Below are 25,738 nucleotides of genomic sequence, written 5' to 3'. Positions count from 1 at the left end.
CTCATCAGATTATAGCCTCTTCTTCATGGGGGCTGCTCACTACCGACCAGTTTGAAATGGGTGGCTTAGGGAGACAGAAGTGGCTGGGAAAGTGTTCCCTGTAGGACATAGGTGTGCTTCAGTGCAAACAGAACTTTGTGAAGAAGGAAAGGGGAGTACTTCAGTACTTGATCACTGGTTCACAAGACTGAGAGAAAAGACAAGTTTGGTTTATTTGTACATATTATATCTTCAGGGAAAATTTTGGAGTAGAGAAGTACTCTTTAATGGAAGCATCACATTAATTTTCATAGGCACTTCTTGCAAAAAAAAATCCGAGCTCTCATTTTTTAGTAAAAAGTAAATATTAAAAGGGATATTGAAAGGCTAGTTATCCTATAGTTATCCAAGGTGCACAGCAAGTTGTGGGGAGAGCTGGGGACCAGGAGCCAAAAGCCCAAACATGGAAATGATACTGTCTTTTAGTTAAGATGAAGTGCAGGTACCGTCAGATGAAGCTATGTTGGGTAATCTGGCATGATGTGGTGTAAAAAAGCATACGAGGTGAGTCACTAGGAGTATTTGTACAAGAACTTGGCCAAAATGTAGTACAGATGATTCAGTTCTGCAGAAGAAGCAGAAGTGAAGAACAAAGTTTAGTGCTGTTACTATTGCAATGTTTTGCTTGGTAAGGTTGTAATAGAAAACTAGTAGCAGGTCCCTGATCGATAGTGATGGACAGGCAAAAAATAGAAGCCAAACCAAGAAGTATCCACAACCTGAGAAGACATGGAATATGTGCAATGTGCCTCAATACGTTGCTCTAAACTAATAAAATACGGCTGTGCAGCCAGAACTGACATCTGACCTTCCACTTCTTTCTTTCCCCAAGAAAAAACTGAAGACAGTTGCCCGTCCTTGATGTATTCCTTATCTGCTGCCAAATCTGCACTCCCCCACTCAGACACAATCCCAAAATAGGGTGTGATGCCTTTCCCGTTGACAAAGCCATAAGTCATGGTGAGCGAGACACACTCAACATCCTCCAATCAGTTAAATGAAAAGAACTCTCCCCCTCTGTTTTTCACCACTTCAGCACTCATTATATCTCACATTAATTAATATAGGCACTACGAAGTGAGATGATAAATTACAAAACCCCATTAACCTGATTCTGTCCAAACTGGTGACATACGGCAACTTGCATGTTAGACAAATCTTCATTGCTAATGTGGGAGTCCTCACGTCTGAACTCCATTAAAGCAGCAGCCCTGAAAAAATATTTTTAATGTATGTACATATGGAATGTATATCGACATGCGTGGATGGTGCATGGCGGTGGGAACATCAGAATTCATTAGATCAGTCTGATATGAGATATATTGAACAGGTTCCATCTGACGTCTGTTACTGGGTTGTTCTGTCCACTCCCAAAGGAGTGAATCATATTGACAGGTTGAATTATATCTCAAGAGATATTTTTCTCCCCTCCTCCAAAGGCCATTTGCAATCACGGCACATCCACTGCTTCTTAAAAGTGAGCTCATCTGGCACTGGGTTGCATTGAAGTCCTCCACCGTGCCTGAAGAAAGAATGCTTTTGGGTGGTGGGAACATGGAGAAGATCTGGTCTGTCCAGCTGTCCCTTGGAGTGCTAACCATCTTGACCATGACTGTGTATGTCCCATCTACACATGGAGAGCCTTTTTTACTACAAGGTAAGCTGGAATACAGACTAGATGACACAGGTAGGTGGTTATCTTTTTGCTTTGCTTTGCTGCTTGTCATGGCCATGCAACACTTGCTTATCCGTGAAAGAAAATAAAATGGATCTTGAGCTATACTAAACAATCAATTAACATGGGTGCTTCCCAGAGACTTGTTCATATTAGCATGAGCTAAAGCTGTCCTTCTGGTCTGCAGCTGGTCGTATGACACATTCTGCTAATCAGTAAAAATATCAGATCTGGTAAAATCTGGTAAGGGTAGCTCTTTTTCTTCCAAAAGAAAATTTCCAAGGGAAAACATTAAAATATCAGAGAGTAGCAATTCCAGCATGCACCATATGAGATTTGACAGCTCATAAATGTCAGTAGTAGGGTGCTGCTGAACTTTTTTTATTCACAAAACTTCTTTATATGTTCTTCTCCCATAATTTAAATTAATCTTAGCTTGAACTTATTCTGCAGGGAAACGTCAATCATTAATCTTCTTTCCTAAAGAGACTTGGCAGTAGAAAAAAAAAGCAGCTAAATATAGGCTTGAAAATAACATCCCATTTCATATTATTTTTCCTCTTATATCACCTATTTATTTTTGTAAAGACAACCAAAACATTCCTGAGGCCACTCTATCTAAATACTGCTTCTGTTTAGTTTTTACTAGAGTGTTTATAGGGTTTTTTTTCTGTAGCAAATCCCCCAAATGACTAAAAGTAGCTATTTTAAAATCATAACTGTCTTTCAGACTTGAGAACGAGGTTTATAGCACTCCACGCTAACTGCAAGTTTTACACAGCGTGTAGCTCTGCTAAGTCCCTCGGGTTTATTTCTAGAGATCACAATCAGGATCGGCAGCTTCAGCCACAGAGTGAGGCAGGGTTGAGTCTGGCCAAATACTTGGAGCATCACTTTGGCCAGGGCCCCTCTGCTTCTGCAGATTTATGTGATTTTGGCTAATGGAGCTGATTCCCACATACTTTTGAGCATCCTTGAGGCTCATCTGGTACAACGTTTTGTCTCATGTGTATCAAAAACAACTGCATTCATCCCATCACAGCTATGTAGGGCTGATGGCTATACAAGACCATTTTCTCCTCTCTTACCTCCTTGAAGGAAGTGAGCAGAAGCCCTAAAGATACTGAAAGAAGAGAAGATAAGCCTTTCTGCATAATTTCTTTGCATTTTCCATGGATTCTGTAGGCATCTTCTAGGGCTTTTCAGGGTCTGGGTGTGGGGCAGAGGTGTTCAGACCAAAGATTTTGGGGAATGGCAATTCTCCCTGTAAAGTCTGGCTTCCATTCCGTCATTCTTAAAAATGAATGCAACATTCAAGTTTCAGATGATCCTGGAAATCTGTTCAGCAGAGCTGGGAGGGTCTCAGAGCCTTCAGGGCTCTGATTAGTCCCATCCCCTGTGTCCGTTGGTTTCTGCTGAACCCTTGAGCTTCACAACCATTCATTTGAGGGCATAGCCGCAACCACTAAAGCAAAACCACTGAGAAAGCTCCCTAAAGGGGCCTCATAGAGAGGCCCAAACTGCTTTAGGACGGCAGCTTGGGGAAGTTTTTCCTGGAAAACAGAAAAATTCTGCGTGGCCTACAGCTACTGTAAGAAGCTTCCTTGGGGATAAAGAGGTTCGCTTTGAACTCCTCCACACTTTGCCTCTGTTCAGGAAGAATCCTTTAATACCAGTGGCAATCAGACAGAGCAGCCCCAAGGCTGAGTGAGCGCAAGAATAGCCTGCAGGCCTGCAGGGCTTTTCAGCTGTGGTACCCACACGTCAGCCCTTGAGGAGCAAGTTCCCACCTCTATCAGCCCGGGGAAGACGGATGGGGTGAGGGGGGGAGCACCTGCAGTTTTGAGAATAGAGGCTCTTGTGGTTGCTGTCTGGCTTTGCAGACGCATTCGCTACATTCGCCTTGCAGAAGAGGTCGGGACTGTCTAAATCAAGGTGATGTCTCCAGCTCTCTGCAGCCAGCCATGCTGATGAGGCTGCAGTGAGACTGGCCAGCAGCCTGGAGCTGGCAGGGAGGGCTCCCCCATCCTGCACCCTTTCACTGCGCAGCCCTCGCTGCCTGAAGGTTTTATTCTTTGCTCACACATCTTCCTCTTCCTCCAAGCTCCTTCCACCCTGACAAAGTGCTGACAGGAGACATTTTCCTTCCACTTCTTAGCCTTCTTAATTTTTCTTTTATTGTTGGGGGCTAGAGGGTCCATCCTTTTTGTCATTAGAGATTGAGAAAGGTGTGTTTTATGTGCTGCAGAGAACCGAGTGCTTCCGGAGAGAGAAGACACAAATCATGACGACACCCTGCTGACTCTTCTTCTTAATAAGAAGCTTGCATGGCGGAGACCAGAAAATATTGGTAAGCGAAGGGGATGGGAGCTCTCAGCTTCTTGAATCTGTGTTTGCATGAATGTAAGCAACCTGCTCCTCAGGTTCCTCAGAAATCCCAACTGCTTAGAAAGTGGAGGCACCCAGTGTGGTGCCTACATGTGATTAATGTCAGCTGTTCTGCATCATGGGGCTCCTGGACCTGCTTTTGCAATGCTATGTAAAGCTGCCCAAAACCATGCACCCTAGATCCTCAGACACTCAATACTGAGCTGCCAAGGGAGCATGTGTGTGTACATAATTAATAACAAGAAGAGATGCTGCTGAGTCCCTGTGCCTTTGCTATCCCTGAGACATTGTGTACTATGCCTGGGGCATGGGCCAGCCTTGGGAGTCACCTCTCCACCCACACCCATACAGGCCCGGGTGCTTTTAAGATACAGCTCAGTGTCTTCCTGGCATGCTAAAACCAGCAGCATCTTGTAAGCCCACAGGGCAGTGGGGCAGCATCAAGATTTTGCAGAGAGCATATGGCTGAGATCCCTTGGGGTCAGGTGTAGCCTGGGACAACAGTAGTGGGAGCTCCCATCTGAGCCTGAGTCCCTGCTACTGCTGCAAGAGGTTGAGACAATGGGCTTTTCCCACACAGCAGAGAGGCCAAAGACGAGCCACGTGGAGGCTTTTCCTGTCCATGCTCTGTGAACAGGCACTAAATTTAAAGCCACCCACATGTTGCAACAGCCTCTAAACTCAGAAGTGCTGAAGAGAAACTTGGGCTTTCCATGACACTACGCACAGCGATCACAAGCACCATATGGATTACAGGGGTCAGCTATTCCCACGGCCACCGCAGCCAGGGGAGGGTTAGGGCCGTATGTGGTGGTCCCAGAGCAGGAAGCTGACCTTGCCTGCGAAAACAGCCAAGAATGGGGCCCAGCAAAATTTTCGTTATGAAAATCCATTTGTCAAAATCACTCAGTGCTCTTCCCCAGCCCCTTGTTAATACAGTGAGGCAGTGGTTAAACAATCCCGGGACAAGTAAATAAACACAAATAAATCAAATCCTTATACTAACAAAGGCATTCTTCTTGCAAAGGGGATGCATTCAAGAAATAACATTTTTATGATTGGTTTATGGATTATTGCACTTATTACTCCTAGAGGAAAGGCTGCATTTTATGCCAGACAATTGAATACAATGAATCTCTGAGCAGAGCACAGACAGAGGATTTACAGCAGGCAGTTTCTCAAGGCTTCATCCATAAATTAACTTCCTTCCTCCTGCCTGAGATAATCTGTTCCAAATTTCGTCCGCGGTTCATTTTCTATTCATAGCAGTCATTGGCCAAGCTTACAGTGTGCAGAAAGTCCAGCCAAAATAGGCACTTGAAACTCTGAAAGAGGTAAAAATTTGTATAATAATAATAATAATAATAATAATAATAATAATAATCTCTTCAATGGCACTTTTCACTTGTAGATATGCAGGCCCGGCTGTCTCTACCTTATGGATATGTAAAAACTTGCTTAAGAGGAATCTGCCTGAGGTCATTGCTGGCAGTGCCAGGAACAGAGCCCCCACATCCTGACTTCCAGCCCATCCGTATCCCCATCCCCATCCCCATCCCCATCCCCATCCCCATCCCCATCCCCAGACCATCTCTCAAATTGAGCCCTGATGTAATGGATTTGCTTAGGAACTGCTGCTTTTTCTGTTAGATGAATATCTGTCAGAAAATATTCAGGATTTTTCAATTGAACTGTTTCCTTCTTGAAGGAGAAACTGAGAATGCAGTCAGCTCTTTCTTGGCACCCTTCTGCTCAGTTTCAAATGTTTAAAAAAAAGCCCAAGTCTGGCGATGTGTCTGTGTGCTGAATTCTTATCTGAAATCAGAGGGAATTATGTCCTAAATCCCCTTGGAGATGCAGACCAATGCCTGCTGCCACATTAGGAGCAAAGGAAACAGCTCCAGGGCTGGCTTTTGGCTTTCTTGTGGGGCCCAGTAGAGACATTCTTTAGCTCTTTTCTGGCTCTTCTGCTTATTTTAGTGCATTTTTTTCCCAAACTGGCACTTAATACCAGCTGATCACTTTGCGTTTCCCTCCCAGGAGAACTGCTGCAGTCCAGTCACTCAGCTTTGACCAAGCTTGTTTTTTTTATGGTGCTTTCCATTGTTTCAGCAATCATATTAAAAAAAAAAAAATGTTTTTGACATCAGTTTGAGTGTGGAATAAGGTACCTCAGTCCTCAAGAGGAGTGAGATTGAAATCCCCCATCCCTTCCTGCAGCCTTCCCTATTGCTAGTCCAGGCCCTTCCCAATTCAGCTGGAGGTTTTAGATTCTGTTCATAGGCACCTGACTTTCCCCTTCTCCTGGATGGGATATCTCAGGGCAGCCCATTCATCCATCTGCATAGTTCTTTTGACAGTCTAGCATAGTACTGCTCAGCCTTGAGATCTCTAAGTCTGATCTATGAAGCTGGTCCCCAGATCCCATTGCTCCCCTAACATTTAGAAGGGTGAAACCCACGCACTCACTGCTATATTACTTTTCCTGTTGCTCCACTCTGCCAACCCTGATGTTTGCTGACTTACAAAGCAATAAGCTATGTTAGGCTAAATCTGTGTCTTCTGACTTCTGCCTGCCTGGGTGATGTGGAGGTAAACAAATCTTAAAGGAAGCAATGGGAGCTCATATAAAAGGCCAACGATAGAAAAGCCAGCATTAGGGATTTGTTGTTATCAGGATGAAAACTAAAGAGCAGCAAAGAGGTTCACCTGAGTTGCTATGACACGGTACATGACCTTGTTGGGCCAATTCACCTAGAGCATGGTGAGCGATAAAGAAGCCTCCATCGTAAATGGAGAATTAAAGTCCCATAGAATTCAGCAGACAAAGCCTGCTTTTCTGTCACTGTTTCTGCTACCATAGATTTGGAGATCACTATCAGGAAATAAATGATAACTAGGTCTTTTTTTGTCAACCACCGAAGAGGTTAAATGAAGAAACTCTTTTGGATTTGAGCTTTGGGAAGCAATGCAGATACTGATGTTACTCTCTTCCTTCTTGCAGACTGGGAGCTGGCAAAGAAATTTGAAGAGCTTGAACAGGTGAGAGAAGTAAATGCACAGATATATATGCACACTGTTGCATGAGTAGCTAAACAACTGTGTGTATTGTCTTTATGCCCTATTCTTCTATCTTTACATCCTGCTGCTCTTCATTCTGCTGCTATAATGTAAGCATGTATCACACAAAGCTAAAAGCAGAACTTAGGCTGAATAGCTGCACAAGATGGAAAAGAGAAAAAGAGAGCAAGGTTATAGATTCATGCAATAAAGGCTGAGGCAGCTCTTGCCTCTGCCACCAGTGAAAGGTCAGTGAAGGCTAAGCCAGGAAAAAAATTGATGCCAAAGGAAATCTCCATGGAAGAAAAGGGAGGGAGAAGGGGAGGTCTTGCTGCCTTCCTAGGCATTGCATCAGCTGGCTGCATCTGATAATGGGTTGAAGTTAGAGGGCTAGCCTCTGCACACCTAATCCAGACTGATTTTTGTCTGGGCTCTTTACTAGTAAGGGAGGCCCTACCCAGGGTCAGAGCCCTGCTGTGCAGAGTGCACACACAGAGAGACAGCAAGCGCAAGCTCCATCCTACACTGAGTTTCCAGAAACAGGGAAAGCTGTGCAGCAACCTTGACATGGCTCGCACTGTGCCCCAAACCCCACAAGCAGTGGAAACCTTTTTTACCCTTTCTCAGGCCAGGTCCAGCTGTTGGCATGGATCCTGGAGGTCGTGCTGGGTTCCACTTGGCTCTTTTCACTTCAAATTGAAAAACCACAGTGCAGCGTGCCAGACGGGAGGCATGCCCTGCCCTAGGGCTGTCAGCTCCGGCCCTAGCCCCTCACTCCAGTGCTGAGGGACAGTAAGCTCTGGCTTCCTGGGAGCAACACTGCCAGAGCAGAAGTCTAGATCATGGCCATAGATGTTCCTGTCGCTACAGGTGGAGAAGAAATACCGTGGACTTTCCACATTATTACCAAGGGAAGTTAGCAAGAGCTGGAGGGAAGGGAGGGGAGGGACAGCCCAGAGCAATGGAGAAGCAATGCTCTCTGCTGCAGTGGGTGGATGCCTGGACACCTCCTGCCCCAGCACTGACTTAACTCTTAGTGGTGCAATATCCTTCTACACAGCCTCCTCTCCACAGGGGTTTGCACCCTGGGGTTGGGGGGAAGAGCAGAGAGCGTCTACACTGCTGCCGCCAAACAAGCAGCTTAATGGAGGAGGACATGAGGAGGTGTGAGTGCTCCAAAGGCAGATCCTCCTGGAACGGTTCTGCTAAAGGGAAGACCCTGTCCTCCCCAGTGATGCTGTCAGCCAGGCTGCCTGTACCTCCTGCCTCTGAGCTGCCTTGCACTTGCCAACATGCTGTGGAGCTCTTCATGATGGGGCATTTGTTTACTGCTGTGTTTGTTTTTAAACAGCTGGAGAAGTTGAAGGATCAGCTTTCAACTGAGGAAGGGTCAGAGGTGGCCTATGCCTTGGAAAGTCTCTCAGCATCCCAGCCCAAAAAACGCGGTAGGTTTTGGGTTTGAGCCCTGCAGCCATGCTGTCCAGCTCTCATCTCCAGGGCTTCCTTTCTGCAACAGACAGTGACAGTAAACATGCCCCAATATGCTGAAAAACAGGTTGGCAGCTTTTCTAGCAGTCCTGGCCCTCTCTTGTAGTGGCTGTCTGGTTTAGCAGCTGGTGAGAAGGACTGTGTACCCAACCCTGTCTGTTGTCGGGGCAGATACACCAGGTCGGCACACCCAGGACCTCACTGGAGGTAGTCAGCGATGCATTCCTCTTTTCACAGAGGAACGTGGGGTTATATGAGCAATGAGTGCCTCTCCTGGAGGGGGTGAGTTCTGGATGAACACATCCCCACACTGCACCCGTCGCTTTGCTCTGGGCACAAAGCTAGTGCTGAAGGCATAATGAGGCATGTGGACTGCATGCATTCCCCTCTGCCAAGGTCACTGCCTCCCTACAGAGAAAAAAGGAGCACTTGTTTGTGCTGATGAAAAGCAGCTAAAAAGGATGTGGAAATCAACCAAGAATGCAGGGAACTAAGATCTGGTAGGTCCCCCAGTTGGTCTCCAAGCTTTGTCCAGTCTGTATCCAGTAACTCAGGAGCATATTGCACCAGTGCTCCTGCAAGGCTGCCCCTGACAAGCACATGGACAATGCCGTTCATGCTGGCTTTCAGTGGATTCCTCCATAAAGCAGCGGCAGCTGTAAATCAGAAGTCACTGATGACGGATCTGGCCTAAAAACAGAAGAGCTAGTTCTGCCCTTACCCCACATGCTCTATGCACGTGCAAGCTGACAATGTGCCAGCCAGCCAAGAGAAAATCCCTTTGTGCAAGGCTTGCTTAAGTGCTTAGGTGATCCTTAGCCAATCTGCAATTTATAAGCAACCCTGGAGGCTGTCATTAATTTGGCTAATCTAATTCATGCCCCCACCAGTCTGTGAAGGTTCAAATGTAGATAAAACTACTTCCTTCTGCCAGGTTTAAATCAGATTCTGTCAGAAATGAAAGCAGAGAATCTTTGCTTTCATCTAAAGTCCTTCCAGTCTGGGAGGAGCTCGTGTCTCAGCATGAGCACTGCTAATTCAGTAGAAGCTTTCTCCCAAGATCCTGCTTTCAAAAACCAAGTAGAAATCTCTTCTCATACTTGACAATAGGAGACCCACACAGGATTCAAAGAACAGGGCATGGCAGTGATACAGCTATTTTTTCTAACACCAAAATGTGCATCCTTCCCTAATCCAGTTGTCTTAGAAGATCCCACAGAGATCAATGTTGTTTGGAGGACAGTTAGCAGCAGAGTGATAGGGTGACCGAGTTTTAAAAAAAATTGTAAGGACCAGATCTGGTCTCTCCAAGTCCGTATCCTGCTCTTCCAGTCAGCCAGAGGTGAAAAAGCCTGCACACACATCTGAGGCGGCAAAACTACTGTCCAGTAGACAGGAAAGAAAAAGCTGATTCCTGATATTGCTGAAGCAGAGCAAAAGGAAAATCAAACCCATATAAATCAAGCAACACGGAAATGACTTTTAGACCCCTTATTTATACTATAAGCAGCTAAAAGAAACACCTTCTAAAAGTGTTATATGAAGTCAAAGCTGGTTATTGAGATGTGCCCAGAAACCACGATGCTGGCTTCACACCCCAACTCTCTCAAGACACGGGCCTTTTGAAACCCACTCCAGGGACAGAGTAGGGAGCTGGAAAAAGTCCCTTGGGTGCTAACATCCTTCTCTTGTATCCCTTCCCAGCCTGCTTTTGGAAATACTGCATCTGAAGGCTTGCCAGGACTGGAGGATGAAGATGAGCCCTTCCCCAAACTGCCTTGCTGGGTATTAATGTGTTAAGAGTTTGTTCTGTTCTCTCATCGTGCTGCTAACTTGGATGCCATCCTCCATGACCACACCACAGCCAAGTCTAACAGGGACTGTGACAGGAGCTGGTAGCCCACTACCACTCTCCACTGTTCCTTCCTTCCAGGTTTAACCTGCCATGATCTTCTACTTGGAAGATGCTTCCCAACTTTCCTTGCTGTCCTGTGTGTGCCATTCAGTCTGCTGCCACTGTACACTCTTCCCCTTCTCACCAGGTCCCCTGAGGCACCAAACACTAACTCAGTTCCCTTGAGCTTGGGCCTCTGCCCATATCTGCAGACGTTGCTCACAGAGGTGTCTGGGTTTCCCATTGCCTCCTACGAGCAGGTCTGTGATGACCTAACACCCGCTGTTGGGACAGGAAGGCAGACTGGGTGTAATGTGAAGGGCTCAGGGCTGCCTGCCTCGGCTTGCTGAGCCAGAGCTGTTCCTCATCGTGTCCCGTCAGTGTACACAGTAGGTTTGGGGGAGGACAGGCACGGAAGTCTGGATCCTTTGGATATCATTCCAATAAAGATTTTCTGTTGCACAGAAGCACATGCTGTTTTCTTTCTCACCCCCTGCAGAGGCCCAAGGGGCAGCACATTTCCCTTGATGTAGGCTCTTGTTACCTTAATGGTTCATGTGAAGTTTACAATGGGAAAAAAGCTCCCATTAAGCACCTAGGTATAGCAACACTGGCCTGTTTTAATGTGCCTGAGGAAGAAGCCCTTCCTTTTGACCAGAATTGGGAATGAGAGATGGGTCTTCCTCATGGATATGTGTGGGCCGCTGTCCTCATAGGACTGGACCAGACCCACTGATTTCTACCTGTTGACCCCAAGGAGATGTTTTGAGCAGAGATTTTTGGCTCATCTGGCTGGTCATGCAGATGGTAGCTGGCTTTTTCTACGGCAGAATTATGTCTGCCCCTGTCCAAAAGGAAGAGATTACAATCCATCAGTGGTTCCTACATATATTCATCTGAAGTCACGTTATCCACATTTATTTGCAAAAACAAAGGACCATGTTCCCAAAGGTGTAAATTCAGAAAGAATCCTGATGTTAACTTTGAGGTTTCCAACAGTGTAAATGAGAGCAGAGTCTGGTAGCCACTGTGAATGTGTGGATTGATTTTGCCTAGAATTGAACTGTCTCTCCAGCCCTGTCGAGCCATGCTATTTAACTGTAGCTTGTACACTACATATTCTTCAAAATTTTACCTCTCCCAAAGCTGTAATTACCATGCTACGTTCATTGCCTTGGGCTCTGGCAAGAAGCACACGCTTACCACAGCAGTACCTTGTACTTCATTAACAGGAGATCTGTTCATCCTATTACAGGCCAAAGCCGGTATCTATGGAATAAAACCAGCTTGATTATATCAGTGAGGTCTAATGACATGCAAAATACAGTTTGCTGTTAACATTAATTCTTTGTTGTTTCCTTGGTAGTGACTCAGAACACATTTCCCATTTTCTGTTGCTTTTGTGCAAGTGAAAAGGTATGTGGGAGCATACTTTCACATAACCTCACAACAGCACCAAATCCAGGAAAAAAATATAGCCTATTGCCAAGAGAAGGGTCTCTCTTTAAGAGTTTGGTGTCCCAGCTGAAAGGGAGATGCATTACAAGAGCTGCACTGAGTGCCCCAAGCTGGTGTTCAGCTCAGATGCTTTCAGCTTGCAGGAAATCCCGATGCAATGAAAGGCCGAAGCAGCAGGCTCCATCTGTTACCTGCTAGCTGTAGCCATGCCTTCCCAACCCGGTATGACAACTCATCAGCAAGTTGGGAAAAGGAATACAGTGTCTGTGGCTATTTAACAGCTTGCTCTGATCCTAGACACAGGAATTCCCTGGAGTGCAATGCACCATGCTGCTTAGCAGTGATTTTTAGCCCATATGGTGTGCTACATCCTATCAGCACAGTTATTTAAGTGCTCATGGTACCCAAACTACCCCACTATTTCCTCATAGGCACTATACGCTGCTGCGTTACCTGCTTCAGCTAGAGTGATGAATAAGTGTTGAATGTAATTTATTTAGTAATTTGATGCAAAGGCAGTGATGCTCTCCCTAGGCTCACCCTCAACATGTCACTGTGGGGGTCCTGTCCTTTCTCCTAAACACACAGAACAGAAACTTTTCTCTTCCTTAGGTGCCACCTCCACATCGTGGCTGCTCACACCTTACCCATGCTTGGGTAGTCACTCTTGCTAAAGTTAATGACCCACGGGCAACAATTAAAGGGATTTCCCTTAGACATTCTAGTAGACCACGTTGATTTATTAGCAGAAAATCCTCACCGGCATCTGAATGGATTTGCAAGCAGGCAGCACAGGGCAAATCTAGCATGCAACGGATGCTGCAGTATATCCTCATTTCACATTTGTTGATATCCATGCTATGCACCATGACTGAAGCTGTCCAGTATTGTGTACGAAAACAAATTGTGGTGTTCAGCCTTTCAGATGTCATCATATTTTAAACAGCCAGTTTTAAACCTGCCGATTTATAGATTTTAAAGAGTGCTTTTTAAGCCACGGGAGGTCTCAATGTCTCTGTGGTGGATGGGGCAGAGGAACAGAAAGGCTGTTGCTTTCTCCCAAGTAATCCATGCAGTGAGGTGAGAGCCAAGAGCAGGACTGAAGCTTCCAGCTCCCAGTTCCGAGCAATCACCGCAGACACCTCTGTCCTTCTGTGCTTTCACATCACCCTTCAGATGGAGGGAATTTCTGCACACAACTTACAGGCTTTGAAACCCCTTTTTATTTGGAAGCCCAGGCTAATACCTGCCACCTGTTAAATACTTTTATGATCCAGCAGCGTCTTTGCAAAACCGCTGTGTTAGCATTGGATTCCTCTGATCCAAGTCTCCCAAAATATGTCACACAATGACTCTGTCCATGCTGCTTTTGACAGACAGCTGTATGAGTGGTCAGGTCATCACTTCCATAATCTGCCCATGCCCCATACATATGGCTACTGCCATAATCTGGCAAGCAGATTATCTGCAGACTGTCTGGATGAGCTCAGTGCAAGAAGATAACTGTTTACTAAACCGCAGGGCAGGCTCAAGGTAGGTGGTGGCAGTGCACTGCAGAGGACAGGGTCTGGGCTTGTCTGGGACTGCATTTACAGACTTGCTTCTAGCATGGACAGAAAATCTTGTCTTGAGTCAGTCAGTCTACATGCACCCACTCAATCCAGCTCTGAGAGCCTTCACCTGCAAAATTGAAGGCAGAAAATGAGCAGTGGGACCAGAGGAAAAGCAGGGAGCAGAAACCCAAGATGACCACATATGGACTTAAAGCCCTTCTTTCTTTCTATGACTTTCAAGAGCTTGGTCTGGAAAGCATCTGTGGTGCTTCACCTCACACACAAGTACTGACAATTCACCCACCAAGGGAGGAATGATCACCTAACTCAGCTAGAGAGTGCTCTGCTTGATAGGAAAGATGGGGGCACCTCTTGATGTGATTCACTGGTTTGTGCAGCTGCTCTCAGCAGCATTAGCCTATATTGGAGATGTCAAGAAAAGCAAAATTTCTTGCAAATTTTCTGTGGCTGGGCCAGTCCTGGTCTCAGGGCAGGGCTGTAAGCAAGAAAGAAAAAGGGAAAGGCCCTTCTATAGCTGAGCACTAACCCCTCTCAGACATGAATTGGATGCTACCTGCCCTCTGAGTGGGAGCCTCAACTCCCACCATGGCCTGAACGAGGGCAATTGCCTCAAAGTCCCAATCCTCACAATAGCTTTAACTTCAAAGACTCATTGACTTCCCAGCTCCTTTCCTGTAGATGATTGAGAAGCTGTATTTTTCCCCATTTTGCTAGCTGATGGCTAGGTGCTTTGTGCCTCATATAAGATTAGGAAATTAACACTTAATTCGTATCTCCAGCCTTATTCTCTGCCTAACACAGGGTGTTTGGCAAGAATAATTTTTTTTCTTAGTCCTGCATAATACCTTTCTCAATGGATCTTCTTTGCAATGCTAAGGATGATTTATACCAAAGAATAGTAATCCAAGGAATTTAGCTGACATGGACCAAAGTCCAAGAAGGAGCATGTGGGGTTTAGAAAACATTAGCTAGGAATCTGAGCATTGAGATGTCAGCAACAGCTCTTTTCGGCTATATTTTATAATCTGGAAAGAAGTGAAAAGCATGAAACAGGATTTAAGATAGCCTGTTTTACTCTGAAACGGAGAGGACATGTTTACATTTTACCAGAGTGGGAAATACTTGAACTCTTAGAGTTGGATATCTGATTATGCCCTGTGCACACATCAAGAGGCTAAAATAAGGCATATGACGCAGATGGCCTAGGAAGTAGATGACTTCATATTTGGACGCTATCCTATGTTATGCATAGGGAGGAGTGAAATGTATTCATCAGCTTAGAGGAGGAAACTAGAAGTCTCACCACCTTTCAGGATCTGCCATACGATGAAAAATTGTCTAAAAATGGTGCAGAGATAAGAGAATGACTGCTAAAAACAACAGGATAAATACTAAAGTATTGTCACAGTTCTTATTCAGACTGACTCCTAGTGAAGTCAGTAGACATCTTCTCCCGAACAGCAGTTCAAATAAATTCTAGGTTTGTCCCATAACTGTTAAATCCTCCCTTCATCTACCAAACAAACATCCTCTTAAAAGAAATGTGCAAAGCAAACCATCTGCTTTTCATGGACTGCTGTTGGCATCTCTGGAAGTTTTATTTTCAATCCAAAAAAATCTAACAGTCCTTGCTAGGATAATGAACTTCTGCAAGTTTAAGAAATAAATGCCATGCAATTAAACTATATACATATTTTCTGTTCCCTCCTATCAGTGACACCGTGCACAACTGTGAGAGCATTCTGACCTGAAGAATTGAATTTGTTATTTGTAAATGCAACATTTTTAAAATGCAATGTGAAACAGATTTTGCAGGAGGTCAATTCCTTGAGTGTTGTATCATTAGTCAATGACAAGACATGCTGTGATGCATCTTCTGTATTTCTCTAATGTTTCCAATACAACATCAATCATTCAGAACAGAAGCACCTGTAGGCAGAAAAGCAGTAAACATTATATTTTCCCATGTCATAAATGCAAGGCTTGGACAAGCACACTGTCAGGTGGTCTACAGGAGATGAAAACGTTAGGAATACTTGTTTTCTTGTAGGGGGGTACTAAGTTGTAATTTAGGGCATTCGAGTTAAATTGACAGTCATAATCCATGTGATAAGAAGCCGTCATTCCCCAAGCCACTCTTTCCACACCTACTGGCATGACTTGAGTACCTCCATGTAACTGAGAACAGGTGGGGTTCTCTGAGCCTGCCCACACCCAGAGTACTTTGGCTTACTTGCAGGAACTGCTAACCCTTGGTGTTGCCGAGACGGCTCACTCCAATCCGGTCAAGAGGAACTCCAAACCGTCTCTTAGGCAGCTCAACCACTTTCCTGTATGAGGAAAAAAAGCAAAGAAGGAGAGAAAGAACCGGGGAAAGACATCATAGGAATAATCTAAATGTTACTACATCTTTGATTCCTCCATTCATACCACTAACAACTTATTGTTCAGACAGAACAGCTGTGCAGGAGCCGCCAAAGATGCGAGTGTTCAAAAATAAGATGCTTCACTTGTTTTACAAAAGAATAGGCAGGAGTTGCACCTGTTTTACAGACTGGCTGACGCTGATCCACTATCCCTGTTTTTATTTGGCAGAAAACAAATAACTTCACAGGTTAACTGCTATTCATAAAAGACAGGAGATACACTGCATGCATAAAGGGGAACTGTTTCATCATAGTATCCGTACTTCAGGTGACCCATTAGCCTGGATCTTTGAAATCTCTAGGGCCAACTGGGATTAAGATAGTCAAGGAGGTAGAAAGTATTGCATGGTAACAGAGGGGACAAGTTAGAGAAGCCCTATCAGGATTTTCCTATGGGGTCTGCTGCAATGCACTGTTCTCAAAATTGTATACTAGCAAACCTTTGATGAGATTGAAAATGAGAGTTTTTTGGTTTTGTTTTTTCCTCCATACAGTACATTTCCTGATGATTTGATGAATGAGGGCATGAGGAAAGTGTGAAAGAAGTTATATGCAGGAATATTTTATTATGATTTTTTTAATATAAAAAAGAAGTTTTCCCATCTTAGTTCAGCATTTTTGAGCATTTTTTCCACCAGCAGCAGTTTTATTGTAATTAATTGTGGAAAAGGTGAGATTTTTCTGCAGCTGAGAACAACCTCAAATTTTGCCCTTGGAAATACTTGCCAGTGAAATACAGGTCCAAGAGAAGCCCTGGAAGATGAACTCTTTTCTCTATCTGTCCTTGTCAAGGTATATAAATAAAAAGAAATTTTGTTCTGTAAGTTGGCAAATGCAGGAGACCGTGCTATGGTGTACTTGAATCTAACCCTATGTGCTAGCACTGCCATGCTCACTCAGCCTGTAGCTTTGGAGGCCCTGCACACCCCGCCCAGGACTGTCCGTCTAGTCTATGGGTCTCCTCTGAGCAGTCTCCTTTCCTCACACCTCTCAGGCATGGGCTGAAGCTCAGAGGCATCATTCCAGCATCAGCAGCTCATTTCACACTGCCTCTTTTCCAGCTACTTTTCAAATGAGGTCAAGAAATGGGAACTGACAGTGTACCACGTATGTAGGGAGCGCCACATCGGTCACGCTGGAGTGGCTACAGAACATCGCAAATGAAGGGGAGCTGTTCATATAGCCCTCACTCTCCCTTTGTCAAACACCTATGTACCCAGCTTTGTTGCACTAAGCCATAGGGAAAGCAAATGGAAAGAAAGCCAAGGGCTGATCCTCAGTCTGTTGCCTCAAGGGCAGCACTCTTTTAGAATCATAGAATCATTTAGGTTGGAAAAGACCTTCAAGATCATCAAGTCCAACTGTTAACCTAGCACTGCCAAGTCCACCACTAAACCATGTCCCTAAGCACTACATCTACCCGTCTTTTAAATACCTTCAGGGATGGGGACTCAACCACTTCCCTGGGCAGCCTGTGCCAGTGCCTGGCTACCCTTTCGGTGAAGGAGGTTTTCCCCCCAGGTGTAGGCACAAGCCTACAAGTGTGGAAGACTTAGGTTGCTGGAGTCATACTGAGCCTGACTTTATAAAAATGGGAATTAAATTCCTAGATTGGATTATGGGGGGGGGAGGTGTGGTGTGGTTTCTGCATCATTAGTTGTAACACCATCATGCTCTGTAGTTAAACAGAGAAGGAAATTGTAGCCTCATGCCAAGGGGAGAGGCTGAGCAGGCAGCAGGCAGACAGGCAGTGCAGCAGATCTTCCCCTCTCATGGCCATCCTGAGCCACAACAGTGCAGCCACCGCTCCCTCCCCAGCCTGCCACACTGTTTTGTCTTCCAAACCAGACTGTGCCTATTTCAGCACTTACTAGGGAAGTATTTGTATTTAAAATAGCCTTTTCTAAGATTCCTGGTGTCTCTTTCTCTCCGTCTGTCTATGGATCTTTCTACATCTTCTGGAGACTCATGTCTTCTTGTATGCTTTTTCCATGTTCTCAAAGTTTTACAAATTAATGTTGGTGAGCAAGACTAGGATCTGGGCCCTCCTGTAACTGGTGGGTGCCACAACAATCTGTTAAGTGGACTTACACTTGAACTGCTCTTTTCCAAAAGTTTCCGCTGTGTTGCCAGGCACTACACACACTGTGTTAATTCAGGGGGCTGAATCTATTTAACAGCTTTCGCACTTCAAAAGTCATTATCTGGTCTCTAAAGGTAACCATCTCAGCTGGTACAGGAATGGGCTGTTATCTACTGTGTGGATGACAGTCCTCTGTTTTACTCTTCTAAGTGCAGCAGCCTCTGCCTGTTTCCACCTAAAGGTACAGCCTTTCTACTCTTTCATAGCACTCATCTGATCTGTGGTCCATGCTGATAGCAGCATCTGACCATCAATGCAGTGAGCAAGATGGTTCTAATAAACAAGTCAATCCCAGACTCAAAAGCTAATTAGCTCCCCCGAAGTGATAAACTCAACGCAAAACTGCAAACCGTGCTGATGATGCTGGGAAAGGAGGAATTTTGTGCAGTGTGTCACTCATTTGCATGAGCTCATTATTCAGAGACAAGCTGTTAGAAAACTTGGACAATTTTCACCACAATTTCCCTTTTTCATGGTTTTTTGTACTGCACATAGAATGAAACAAGATTTCCACGCAAAAAGCATAAGACAAATCAGGAATACCATGTACTTTTGCAAAAAAGGCACTGCAGCTTCAAAAATTACCTTGTATTTCTTCCCCTGGAAAGGGAAAACATGCTAAAAAGCAAATAAAGAATGAGCTGATTCTGATCTTGTGAAGAGATATACAGAACAGAATAGTTCTACTCAAGGTTTTAAGAATTACATATTATATCACTTTTGGCTGCAGTCAAAAAGTCCTAGTAGCAGACTGGGTGGATAAATGGAAAAATAACAAGAAAATATTGCAAAACTCTGTTTGAAAAAAATACTTGTAATGTTGACTGGCTCTTGTGAATACTTTCCACTTCCAGATTAAGTGTTAAGCATGTTATTAAATACTTTGTGGCACTGGGGATTCCATCCAAAAGAAGACAGTTACCAGAAAAAGGGAACAATACAGTTAAGCTCTTTCACATATAGCGAACAGCCTCTTGAGCTTTGCCCCAAACTCACTGCCTCTCCCCAGCCATATCAAGCATCATTGCTTTGCCCTGTTATAAACATGCTTATCTTCAAATGTGTATTGTGAAGGTATTGCTGTACTGCTGTATTGATTAAACCCTGGCTTATCATAAGTTGATTGAGGTCTTGAAGCCCATTCTATTAACTGCCTGCCCGTTTTCATGATGTGTTCTTCATCTTGCTATTCAAGACATGCACACCACCATACCTTCTCTTCACCCCAACTTCAGGAACACCTAGTCCTGCCTCTCTGCTTTTGAACCTCAGGCATATTTTTGCTTTAGATAATCTCATGATTGAAAAGGCAGTTTTAAGCTGAATATTAGCTCACATCAGTGGAAAGAAATGTACTAAAAAAATGCACATGCTTCAATGTTCTTTGTTAGCTGTATGGCACTGTGGGGACAAATGAACTAGTGCATGCATTATTCATCACAGCTGAAGGATTACACACCATGCAACCAGAATGGTTTCTGTAGGGATTCTGGTACCCTGATCAGAGGTACCTCACAATTGACCAGTAAACCTGCTGGTGGCTAAAACCAACCCATCTGTATCCAGGACACCTACCAACAGCCTTCTTCCAACTTTATCACTGGTAGGAGCGCCTAAGAATTTACCTCTGTTTGCCTTTAGCATCCACAGAGGTCGAAGAAATCCTGTCAATTGGGGAGCCAAATCCTGGGAAACTTCTTTTCTTCTTGGTCTCGGTCACCTCATTCTCCAGAGACACCATCTCATCAAGAAGGAACAGTTTGGCTGCCAGGTTCGTGACTGACTTCTCTTCCCTGGCAATGGGATGTGCTCCCATGCCCAGAGCAGCAGAAGGCTCCAAAGGCTGCAAAAGGAAGGGGGCACGTTTGCTTGCTACTCAAGTTCCAGAAAAACCATTTCAGCCAGTGTCACAGCAGGAGTCCTATAAATATATAATCACTAGGATACTACACCTAGGCCAATGTTTTAAAACAAAATTCCCTCTGTGAAACGTGGCCATTTTCCACCCACAGGAGTTTGCCATAAAAGGTTGGGATTTTTTTTTTTTTAATTGAACTTGCCTTAATTAACATTGCAAGAATTATCAAAATTTATTACTTCACAAAGCCTGTTTTTGTAGGCCAGCCCACTATCCCTATCTCAGTAGTGTGATTAGTATCACTTATAGCATGAGCTGGGTAATGTAATCCTTTTAAAAAATGCAATCACCATTACTATACTCCAACATCCATCCTGATATTTTTCAGAAAACTGATTTTCATTTTTTAAATGAATGCTAAGAAATAGTAATGAAAACTTATACAGAACTTTCCATCCAAAGCTGACAAATTAATTAATTGTTATGCAAAAAATACCCCAAGATAAACTTGCTCAGCACTGACATTCAAAGAATTTATGCAGTAACACTATGTGGGGAGAAGGAAAAGAAAGAACAGTATCTTGACTTAACACAGAATTTTGAATCTTAGTTATGGCATTAGGCTTAACACCTTTTCAAAACCAAATTCTACTTCATTATCTGGAATAGCTGAGGATATTGGGGTCTGTCAAGAGAGAAATGAAACAAAACAAAGTGAAATATTTGCTTTGCAAATAACAGAAAAATATAGGGCAGCAGCTAGTCTACAAAAGCAGGTGTCAAGCTCAAATCATTCTCTCTTCAGATGAAATATTTGCCTTCTTGCTCCACTTGATCTTCACAGAATGAGATAAAAATTTCTAACCAAAACTTCCATTATATGCCTTGAAGCAGGTTTTCCTCTCTCTTTAGATACACACCACTGTCTGTCTTATTCATACACAGTGGGTTTAGTACAAATGTAAAGGAAGCCATCACATGGATGATGTAATATGCTTTTATCTACTGCGGTCCACACCATAGTTGTGGTGATGACATTTCCCACTACTGATGGGTGGCATAACCAGTGATGGAGTGTATAAAACTGTGATCTTTATATCAGGAGGAGCACACGACCACAATGATCACACAAATGATGTAGCACTGTTAATACTTTTGTAAAGGATCTCATATTGTCCTCTGACTTTACTTTTTATGAGCCTCAAGTGCACTGAGCAAGCCTTTCTGTTCCCTTTCAGGGTTATAAAGCTTTCATAGAAGTTTTCAACAAAATTATGCCTTTAAAAAAGACTGAACTCTCCCTTCTTGTTGGTGGGGATAAATATCCACAATAATGCTTTAAACTAGAAGGTAAAAAATAGTCTCTGCTCTTCAGTACTTTGTGCAGTCCCACTTACTTGGTCTTAAAAAGGATATAATCGAATTGTAAAAAGTAAAGAGCTGAAATGATAATCAGAAGTAGACAACAGTTTTCTTATGGTGAACCACTGAATAAAGCACAACTTCACAGATAAGCAGAGAGATAAGCGTATGGATGGGGGTACGGTGGAGCGTTTATAGACTTACGAACAGCAAAGAGGTGAATAGAGACTAGTAATTTTTTCCTCAAGGAAAAGAGCTCCCCAGTGCACCCAGTGAAGTCACCAGATGGTGGATTTAAAATAAATATAAGGAGCTACTTTTTAAACACAGCAGGCAGATGAAGTGGAATGCATTGCCAATGAACATCATGGATACCAAGATTTTAAACCTTTTCAAAGACAAATTCAGGCCCATCAGCAGCTAAAACATGCCTGGGTCCAGTGCAAGCCTCTAGATCAGGAAGTCTCTGTAGATGTTCTGTTCTTCTATTTTTTTCACAAATATCTATCATTGATAGAGACAGGATATCAAGTCTCTGTGGCATCAGAACAGCAGCTGCTGCAGCACTGATGCGGGGAGTGGTTCCCCCAAGCCCTACTTTTGATAAAAAATATTATTTTGTATAATCAGGGCATGCTCACTTGAAGACAGAACAAGGTAGAAGGATCCATCAGTATTCTTCAGGATGCATCTAACTTCTAAGCTGATCTTAAAAACCTCGTAAAGACCCTACAGCCAAACAGTGCTATTTTGATTAAACTTTTAGATCCTTGATGTTTTTATGGCATGAAACCGCTACATAAATACCTTTCCTGCCAGATCTGTTTTATGTCAAGATGACACGGAAAAAGAGAATGCAGTAGAAGTATTTTCAGGTGCAACCTCTGCATATCAAACTGGATGAAACGTGAGACAGTTCTCCCATTTCATCTGCTGCTTTCCTTCGCAAGCTTAGGCAAGTTACTTTGCTCCTTCCCTCTCCTTGTCTCTTCCGTCTCCTTTAATTTGTAACTTTTGTGCAGGTGGTCTTCTCTCAGGGATCTCCTTATGGCTTCTGAAAGCTGCAGACTTCTCAGGCTATTATTTGTCTTTAAGAAAAAGAATGAAACCTTCCCTTCAGGGTTAGAGGAGTCTGCTTCCCCTGTTCCCCCATCACGTCCTTCCCCTCTTCAGGAAGTTCTCTATCCAAAGTCACTGGACAATATTTTAACGCACAGAAAATCCCATGGTGCTTCACGAGGGGTTGCATGAATCTGAGTGAGACTTAATTCTGTCCGTCTCCCCAGAACCACACAATTTGCATCACTCTTTTCACTGGGGAAGTTGTCCTGCTCCTGCTTTGCCCTCACAGAGTTAATACCGACTGTTCACCTTCCAACACAGTTTGGAGACCATGGTGTCTTCCACACTCTGTGGCCAAGAACAACTGGAAGAAGAGTAGGGCTGTGTTACAACCACCAGAAACATCCACCTACCTCTGGCGCTGCCTCTGCAAGGAGCACCGAGCTGGAGTGCCACCACAGCAGAGTAATCACAAGGGCCAAATGCACCACAACAAGCTGGAACGGCAGCATCTGTAAAGGAGAACAATCTATTAATGGCTTCACAGATGCATTCCCAAGTTCCCAGAGGAACCTCGCTCCAAAAGTCTTTAAGAAGTGAAAGCAAAGGGAGATTCTGTTCCCATGGCTGTTAATATGTTTTATCTTACAGAGTCACTGCATAAAAACCAGATAGTGCCAGCTGAGTGCCCTTCACCTCTGGGTGCAGAATCAGCTCCCTCCTCTTTGCTCCTTTACAGGCTTGCAAATCTTTTAATTTCTTTCTTCACAATGGGCGAGTCCTTGCAGTGCCAGGAGTAATGAATGCAAACTTGGGTTAAAACCAGATGAACTAGACACTCACTTGTAAGCAGGGAGACTGGCTCATAGCCACCCAGGTTGACCCTGACCTCCCCGCATAGCGGACAGGTGCCTAAAGCTGTTACAGAAATCACATACCTCCCCAACAGCATTTTGAAAGCAAGGCTGCATTTCACCAGTCCTCAACATGAGTTAATAGTAGCCACAACTTCCCGGATCTTCTTGGGATCCTGGAATAAAGTTATCCAGCTTCCACACCTGGGAAAATCTTACATGGGAATCCATCGCTCAGAGTGATGGAGTTCTGACCACATGCCACAGCTGCAGAAGCCTACAGAGCCTTTAAATAATGCAGGAAGGGTCAAGTTTTGGGAGGCTGTCCTTATTTCAGCTAGGATAAAGTTAATTTTCTTCCTAGTAGCTAGTATAGTACCGCGTTTGGGATTTAGGATGAGAATAATGCTGATAACACACTGATGTTTTAGTTGTTGCTGAGCAGTACTTACACTAAGTCAAGGACTTTTCAGCTCCTCACCCCACCCCACCAGCAAGCAGGCTGAGGGTGCACAAGAAGTTGGGAGGGGACACAGCTGGGACAGCTGACCCCAACTGGCCAAAGGGCTATTCCACACCATATGATGTCATGCTCAGCATAGAAAGCTGGGGAAGAAGGAAGCAGGGAGCATTCACTGTTATGGCATTTGTCTTCCCAAGTAACCATTATGCTTGATAGAGCCCTGGTTTCTTGGAGGTGGCTGAACACCTGCCTGCTGATGGGAAGCAGTGAATGAATTCCTTGTTTCACTTTGCTTGTGTGCATAGCTTTTGCTTTACCTATTAAACTGTCTTTATCTCAACCCATGAGTTTTTTCACTTTTACTCTTCCAATTCTCTCCCCCATCCCACCAGGGCGGGGGGAGCGAGCAAGTGGCTGTGTGGGGCTTAGTTGCCAGCTGGGGTTAAACCACGACAGAGGCTCAGGATCAGGAAGCTGCTTCCTGCAGGGATTTCTCTGGCCATGGGTTTAGGCTACATTATTTAAGCCCTTGTTTGGATCTTGCTCAAAACCTGACATGCCTCCAACTCACACAGGTGGGAATATTTCAGCTGATGTTAATAAGAACTAAGCTGGGGCCTCTAGTGCCAAAGGTATCTGCTAGTTTGTTGATTACTCTGTCTCCAGGCCCTGCCCCAGAGTATAATTCAAGCCTGATTCTGCCGTTCTTTGCTGACTCTCCACTTGGCAAAAGCAGAAATAGAAAGGATGTATAAATACATTTCTATGATGTACAATAGTTGTTTTATCCTCTGCGTAGAAAATTTCCCTTTAGATCAGGCAGAAAACACATGGTAAAGAAACATTTAGCTTTGTACTTTTTCCCACATTCCAAAAGAGAAAAGCCACAAAACTGTTTGGAGTCCAGTTTTAAAAAGTAAAGATATAATATTTGCAGCATTGTTTCTTGAAACTCTGTTTCTTGCTTGGCTTTTTCAATACATTTTACATGTGCTTCTGTTATTTAGTTACTCCATTATGGTTTTTTGTTTGTTTGTTTGGGGTGGGGGTTTTTTTTTGGGGGGGTGGGGGTGGGGTGGGGTGGTGTTTTTGTTTGTTTGTTTTAATATTGTCCGTGAGGGATCAGCAGGGAGGAAGAAAGCTGCTGGTTATTCTGTAGGGGTGAAGCAGGCTAAATTCACTGGAATCAAAGGACAAAGACAAAGAAGTAAGCCAGGTGGTACCACTGTCTCTCAGTCCGATGGCAACAGCCACTGAAGTCAGACAAAAGTCTGTCTTAGTGTTTTTAAATCTGTAACCCTCTACAATGTATATTTTTATATGTGGGTGTACACTGAAATTTGAAGTAGTAGTCTACTACCTTCACAGGTAACCATATCCTGATTATTTGGATACAGAGACATAAAAATAAATGGCAAGGTTAAAAACACATGTTTATTATGGTTTAAGATCTGTGCTGGTATTCATTCAATCCAAAGACCTAAAAATAGCAACTGGTACACTAATCAAAATAAACATTAAGGCACCTGCAACACAAAAGACTTTTGATTAACTGGTCAGAACTCGACACCAGTGAAACAAGAAGCAGAGGAAATTGTAAGGACTTAAAGTTTGGCTCTAGTTCCCATAGAAATGAGTAGCTAAGCAGCAATGTCACCGGTATAAAAGGGAGTAAAACTAATTCCAGCAAGATCCTGTTGTGCTGATTTTCACACAGTGTTGTGACCAAGGTGGGAGAAAGAAGCAGGTTTGTTCTCGTGGAGCAGTTTAGCTCTAGAAAAGCATTTGCAAAACTAAGGGTGCAATGAGGACTACGTAAACATAAGTAAAATCCCACTGTCTTCTGCCAGTCTGGGGCTTAGCTTTCCACTTTCAGCCATGGCATAAGATCTTATATGTCAAAAGCGGTTGTTGCTTTTTTTCCTTTGAGCTCATCTGTTGCAATTGGGTAAGCAGAGCCCTCTTGACAAAAGGGGCTTTCCCAGCCATGCACT

The 25,738-nt window shown here is 44.1% G+C and overlaps 2 protein-coding genes across 3 annotated transcripts; one reads left to right on the top strand and one right to left on the bottom strand.

The window, feature by feature from the left end:
- Positions 1-1,572: 1,572 nt before the first annotated feature.
- UTS2B (urotensin 2B) lies at positions 1,573-10,380 on the top strand (the record flags this gene model as incomplete). Of its 2 annotated transcripts, none has more annotated exons than XM_082319165.1 (5): positions 1,573-1,696; positions 3,963-4,064; positions 7,107-7,144; positions 8,514-8,607; positions 10,355-10,380. In XM_082319165.1, the coding sequence occupies 5 exons, from the start codon at positions 1,573-1,575 to the stop codon at positions 10,378-10,380; spliced, it is 384 nt and encodes a 127-aa protein (XP_082175291.1). The 2 variants fall into 2 exon arrangements, with proteins under 2 accessions (XP_082175291.1, XP_082175290.1); XM_082319164.1 differs by having other exon boundaries at positions 1,573-1,726.
- A 5,441-nt stretch (positions 10,381-15,821) lies between these two features.
- On the bottom strand, positions 15,822-22,939 carry OSTN (osteocrin; the record flags this gene model as incomplete). Its single annotated transcript, XM_082320118.1, has 3 exons — positions 15,822-15,906; positions 19,771-19,988; positions 22,841-22,939. The coding sequence occupies 3 exons, from the start codon at positions 22,937-22,939 to the stop codon at positions 15,822-15,824; spliced, it is 402 nt and encodes a 133-aa protein (XP_082176244.1).
- Between the last annotated feature and the right edge of the window lie 2,799 nt (positions 22,940-25,738).

Source organism: Platalea leucorodia, assembly GCF_965183815.1.
Source record: "Platalea leucorodia genome assembly, chromosome: 8".
Lineage (NCBI taxonomy): Eukaryota > Metazoa > Chordata > Aves > Pelecaniformes > Threskiornithidae > Platalea > Platalea leucorodia.
Note: the sequence above shows the minus strand (reverse complement) of the source record. Positions and strands in the feature narration are given on the sequence as shown.